This window comes from Triticum dicoccoides, chromosome 5B (assembly GCF_002162155.2).
Source record: "Triticum dicoccoides isolate Atlit2015 ecotype Zavitan chromosome 5B, WEW_v2.0, whole genome shotgun sequence".
Classification (NCBI taxonomy): domain Eukaryota; kingdom Viridiplantae; phylum Streptophyta; class Magnoliopsida; order Poales; family Poaceae; genus Triticum; species Triticum dicoccoides.
The window spans coordinates 289,068,662-289,074,450 of NC_041389.1; the positions used below are offsets into that span (position 1 = coordinate 289,068,662).

The following is a 5,789-nucleotide window of genomic DNA, read 5'->3' on the forward strand; positions in this document are numbered from 1 at the left end:
CATCACACAAGAAGCTCGCCCACACGGCAAAGGAACCACCTCAGGCTCGCCAAGATAACTCGCCTTGCATGCGCAGGCGTGAACCTCATGATCAGCGTTCGGTCCCTCGCGATCTCGCTCGAGCAAGGAAACTTCCCTTTCAGTCCTTCCGGAGTCGCTTGCGCGCCAAAGGGGACCTCCTGAGCATCGCGCCTCAGGGGCTCTTACCGGACCTCGGGCTGCTCACCTCCTCGCCTTGACCACGACATCGCGACCTGGCATACCAGCGACGGCTGAAGCTTTCCTGCGGACTGGGTCCTGCCGACGTAGAGCACTAAGCTACCACGAGAATGAAAGTGGGAACCATGCCAGGGCGAGAGATGCAAACACGACATCGAACTGGAAATGATAACATTAAAGTATGAGCGTCACAGATTTTTACATACCCCCACGGGGCCCGTCATGATTTTAGCACGGGAATGAAGCAAAAGGAAAAACCTCCTAAAGAACCATGGCCTGGCGGCATCACCGGTGACGTCGGGATGGCGCTACTCCTCCCCTAGGCCCAGGCACGGCTACGCGGCGGCTCGTAGCTGTCATCGCCGCTCGAGCCTGGCTCGAATGAAGCGCTGTTGCTGTCGGAGGGGTCGCGGACAAGGCCAAGGGCAAGTTCACCGTCGGTGCCCTCGCCGCCTCGCCGACCCGCGCGGGATCCGCTGCCTCCGTCGCCTCCCTTGGGGCAGCATTTCAGGCATCGGCCGTCCTCTCCGAAGACCTTGAAGAGGAGTGTCGAGGCCCCGTCGTACTCGAATTGGATGGCGTGCCTCCCCTCCGAGTTACTAGCGGGGGTGATCGCGCCCCATCCCTGAGTCATGAAGACATCGCCGTAGTCGACGACCTCAACCTCTGCCTCTGAGGCTTGGCTGCAGTAGCCATTGTGCAGCAGCCACAGCTCGATAGGCCCCCTCGGCGGTATCTCCCTCGCCAGGGACCACGGGAGCCGGATCCAGGTGCGGCAGAGTTGCCGCCCACACCACAAACTCGCGTGCCGTGCCTTCGGCATGGGTTTGCGGGCGGGGTGGCCGTACGACCACCGCTTGTTCTCCTCCACGGCTCCATTCCTCACGACGCCCGTGGCCGCTCCCATGGGCGGGGCTTTGCGCGTCAGCATACGCGCGGACCGGGAAGCTCGGTGGGGCGCGTCCGTGCCAAGGCCGCGTTGCCATGGGCGCCCCGATGGCATCGTGAGAGCAACCACGCCTCTTCTTTGGCGGGAGCATCTCAGGTTTCATCCGAGGAGCTTTTCCCTTCTCGACGGCCGAGAACCTCCTCACTGGCGCCATGGATGCTCTAGTAAGACAGTGGAACGAAGGAGAAGGAGAAGCAAGAGGCGAGAAGATGAAGATGAGGCTAACCGCCAGCCTCTCACGCTCCGGGCAATGATGGCCTTTCTGCATGCGCCTAGGTGGAATTTGGATGGCCCATTTGTTAGGAGGGAGAGAGGAGGTGGGCACTACAAGTGAACGGACGATCACCAACTGGGAACTTTAAAAGTAGGAAAGATTAGGGCTATGATATACTCCCTCCATTTCCAAATATAGTGCGTCCGCGTTTTCCGAGGTCTAACTTTTACCATAAATTTAACCAACGAGACCAACTGCGGAGGGAGAAAAAAATTATATAATTGAAAACTTCTTTTGAATACGAACTCACTGATATAATTTTTGCTCCCGGTCTCGTTGGTTAAATTTATAGTCAAAGTTGAAGCACAGGAATAAAGGAAGCACTATATTTTGAAATGGAGGGAGTAGCTGTTTCAGTGATCCTTAGCGTGCTTTATGAAATCTTCTCCCGACTCAAGTGAAAATGCAACACAAAGGAATGTAGTCATTTGAGTGATATACATGTTCCGCATCGACCCTGCTTTGTCTTCCATGTTTCGTCGGTCATCCTCTCATAGAGCTACATCGCCTTGTTAGGCCTCAGTTTAATCTACAGTGTCCTCGTCATCTGCAGCTGCCATAGACGCGGCAAGTGTGTCATCGGCGCAGAGAACAGCGATCCTGCCCAGGGCCACCGGTGATGCAGTTGCTATCGAAGCAGATTTTGAAGCAAGAGTAGGCAGATTTTGATGCAGCAAAATCAAGTTGTTGCAGCAGCTTGGAGTTAAGTCTGGAGTCTCAAGGAATAAAAACAACTGCACATCAGAGTTCAGAACGATTTTTTTGAAGACCTGAAAGAAGTTCAGAAAGATCTTGGAGACCGCGATCTTATGTTTCACCATCGCAGAAAAATGCAGCAGAGCTAGCGATGGGAGAAGCCCATGCAAGAGTAGCAGGAAATTTTCTTTTGGTGAGCAAGGAGACGGCAAATGATAATGAGATCAACAACGTAATAAACCGCCTTGTTCTCTGAATTGTAGTTAAACAATGGACTGCTGGATAACCTTTACATAGGATCTTGCTGATGATAGGATATGTTGGGGGAGTGAATTGACAGTCTAAATTGGTTTGTCATGTGACATACCATCAGTTGCATCATATTTTCACAAGTACAGAGAGAATTTTGATCAACCTTAAAATTGACCAATCAGATCCAGCGATTCCAAGCAATGCCTTGAAATTGGACCTTAAAATGGACACACTTTTCCATCAGGTTAGTTGGAAAATTTTTGTAAGCGTCGCTTAAATTTGGTGTCCATTTAAACCTTTATTTTCTACTTGAAATTGCACAAGTTGGTGGTTTCACTTCCAGCAGTATCAGAACCTCTGCGTTGGACTTGCCTAGCAGAACACAACTGCACACTTTTCCGACTAGAGCACCAGAATGATTTAAGAAGTCATAGATGCATACAACAAACATATATACAGAAAGTTACTCAAATGCTTTGCACAAATTCAGGCCAACAATTTTTCATTCATACATATCTGAAACTGATTACAGTATGACCTGGTAGTCGGTACATCAAGGACTTGATAGTCGGTACATTGAGGACCTGCTTAGCTCAAAGCTTCACCCGCACACACACACAAGAGTTCACTAACCAATGTTACTCATCAGAAACTGCAACTTTAACTCACCAAGACGCCAATGCCTATGAATCCAATTCAGCCAAGATTAAGTTTACAAGAGAGTCAACACAGTCTCCCGCCTCTTGGCCTCTGCAGCTTCCTTCTCCGGCGACCTCCCAACGGCTATCCTTCTGCTCATGGCGGCTCAGGAGAGGTGGCAGTGCAGCTGTGGTGTGTGCCAGTGGCGTGGCGAGGGTAGTGCTTCTTGTCTGAGATGGGGATCCGGCTGGCATCTGCTCTAGTTCTCGGGTGAGCGCCAACGATCCGACGGTGCGGCGCCTTCGAGCCTAGGCGAGAGGAAAGGGTTCCTCTTCGGTGTTGGGAGCGATGTTCGTCCCTTGTCCTTGGTTTCAGACAGTGCTCAATTCTCTCTGGTTAACGGCTGATCATCGAGGCTTCTCTGTTGCTCCTCCTTCGGCTGGCTATGTGCAGTAGGCTTCGACATTTCTAGCTGGGCTCTTCATGTAATTTTTCTTACAGCTGTAATGTGTGTGGCAGTGTTAGCTGTTCACCCAGCTCCATTGTATCTTTCGGTTGCTGCTGCTTGGTGGCCTCGTGTAATCCTGGCCGGTTGATGGCTTCGTTAATTCAAAGCCGGGCTCCCCTTGAGCCTTCGTTCCAAAAAAAAAAAGATTACTGTGTGTATCGACAAAGTTCAGTTCTACTCCTTTATCCTGCTACAAGTCGGGTAGCAAACGGGCGTTTTGCATTTTGCAGCGAGTGCGTTTTACGCTCTGTCTCGTGCCGGAATTGCAGTACATGAGTTTCCTTTTTAGGCTCATCTGCTTCACTTTGATTATTGAAAATGCCCTTTATTTACTTAAACCCTTAACTTAGGACCAGGTGTGGATGTAGTGTAACTATGCCGTACACATTTTAACAAGGTTTTTGCTGCCTAGCTAGATGGAGACTGTGCTGACACTTTTGTAAAATTACTAATGACTGAAAGGGATTCAAAGAACACTAGAAATCTTGGTGATTAAGTGCAGAACCTAGAGATGCAAAGATTAAATGAAACTCAAGTGTGAATGGTTTAGGAAAGTAAAAGACTAGCAAGGGCGCAATACCACTGGACTCAAGCAAGGAATTGGTTGCTTCCTTGGTGCTGCAACAGCAGTGACAGGCAATGGCGATTGGTTTTGCTTCGGAACCTTGCAGCTGAGCTCCCCCATCCCCCTTCTTGCACGCAGAGTTGAAACTGCTGGAGTCATCTTCTTCACAGCAGTGGCAGGGGCATGCAGTGGTGTAGAGCCGACGAAGGAGCAAGCCTTGGAAGCGACGGGGCGAGAGACCTTCTTCACGGGCGCAGCAGCATTGGCAGCCTTGGAAGTCGGGCGCTTGCGGTGGTGGCAAACGGGCTCCTCTTCTTCAGCCATCTGGCGTCCACGGGCACGGATGGCGCACCGGACACCAACGGGTTCAGTACCAGCAGCGGCCGGCAAGGTGGTGGCAGGCCCAGGGCGCGCGGCGATGGCAATATCGGAGGCATGGAAAGCGGTGGACGCCGTCGGCCCCGGGCTAGGTTCTCCGTGGTTGACACCCTTGAGGTGGTGAACGAGTTGGCACCAGGCACGGACGGGATCAGCACGGGTGGCGGTGGCTGGAGCAGCGACATCAGATGCGCCCGTGGCGGCGTGGCGACGGGGACGCCATCCATGGTGAACGCCGTAGCGGCGGAGTTCTTGGGCGGCTGCGGCGGCCTCCTTGGCGAGGCCGTCTTCCTCGAGACGGCGCTGGAAGTCGGCGTCCCAGCGGGCGAGGGACTCCCGGGACTCACCGGTGGCCTTGGCCAGGCTGTGCTTGGTCCAGTACTGGAGCACCCTCTCGAGGGCGCGCGAGGGCACCCGCATCTCCAGCGGGAGAGCTTGGGCAGCGGTCGGGCGATAGTCCCACGCCGGAGCGACGAGCACCTTGCCGTCGGCGCTACGGAGCTGGAGCACCTTCGCCGCCATCGATGGTGTGTCTAGGCCTGGAGATCGGGAAGGTGGGCGAGCAGATCGAATTGGAGCTGCTGCTCCCACCGCCGCTGCCCATTTATTCAGGGGAGAGCTCCTAATTCTTGCCGAACTCGGATTGGGATTGTCGCCGGCTGAATTGGAACTGGGATCCAACTCAAGCTCGGCCGCGGCAATCTCACGCGCTCATTCGTTTTTAACTGAAGAACAAATGGAACGTCTTCAGTTTCTCACTACACAGATAGGATTTCTTCAGTTAAAAACCTGGACGCCCCTGCATCCTATTGATGAATTTCTACTGTATAAAATAGGATGTGCAAGACAGCAAGAAAATTCAGTGCCAATTTTGCTTTAGGGAAATTCGATGGTACAAAAATCAATCTTAGTTTGTATTGTTCTTGAGCACAGTCCAAAATGATGTGTATAAACCGCACAATTGTTTTTGTTAGGCAAATCCCATAAATTTCTGAAGCTACTAAATTTGACCTCTACCGAATTTTTTTTATCTCAAAATATGCTTCCTTCCTACACAAATTTTCCCTTCTACTAAGTGTGCTTCCGAAAGAGAAGCCCGGTAAAACCTGGGACGCCGAACACCCGTCATAGCTCTTCGCGTCGCAGGTTGCAGCTCCCTCTGGGCGGTTGCAGCACGCCCCGCCGGTGGGCGCATCTCCCCCTGTCATGGCTTGCATCGCTTCCAGTCATTGGTCATAGCACGACCCTTCAGAGCACGCGACGACCACGACAAATGAGGATGATGCGAGAGGGTGGCACACGGTCATGG

General features: G+C 52.5%; 1 protein-coding gene across 1 annotated transcript; it reads right to left on the reverse strand.

The window, feature by feature from the left end:
- Positions 1-2,875: 2,875 nt before the first annotated feature.
- On the reverse strand, positions 2,876-5,360 carry LOC119308485. Its single transcript, XM_037584614.1, has 2 exons — positions 4,118-5,360; positions 2,876-3,661 (listed from the first exon to the last, which is right to left on the reverse strand). Exons 1-2 carry the CDS (start codon positions 5,000-5,002, stop codon positions 3,551-3,553), a joined length of 996 nt encoding a protein of 331 aa, XP_037440511.1. The 5' UTR covers positions 5,003-5,360; the 3' UTR covers positions 2,876-3,550.
- Between the last annotated feature and the right edge of the window lie 429 nt (positions 5,361-5,789).

Bases quoted from the DNA above. Each gene is read 5' to 3' on its own strand.
- LOC119308485 (XM_037584614.1), bottom strand. From the start codon at position 5,002: ATGGCGGCGAAGGTGCTCCAGCTCCGTAGCGCCGACGGCAAGGTGCTC. The intron at 3,662-4,117 runs GTATTGCGCCCT...TTTGGAACGAAG, and splicing joins TTCCTTGCTTGAGTCCAGTG to GCTCAAGGGGAGCCCGGCTT.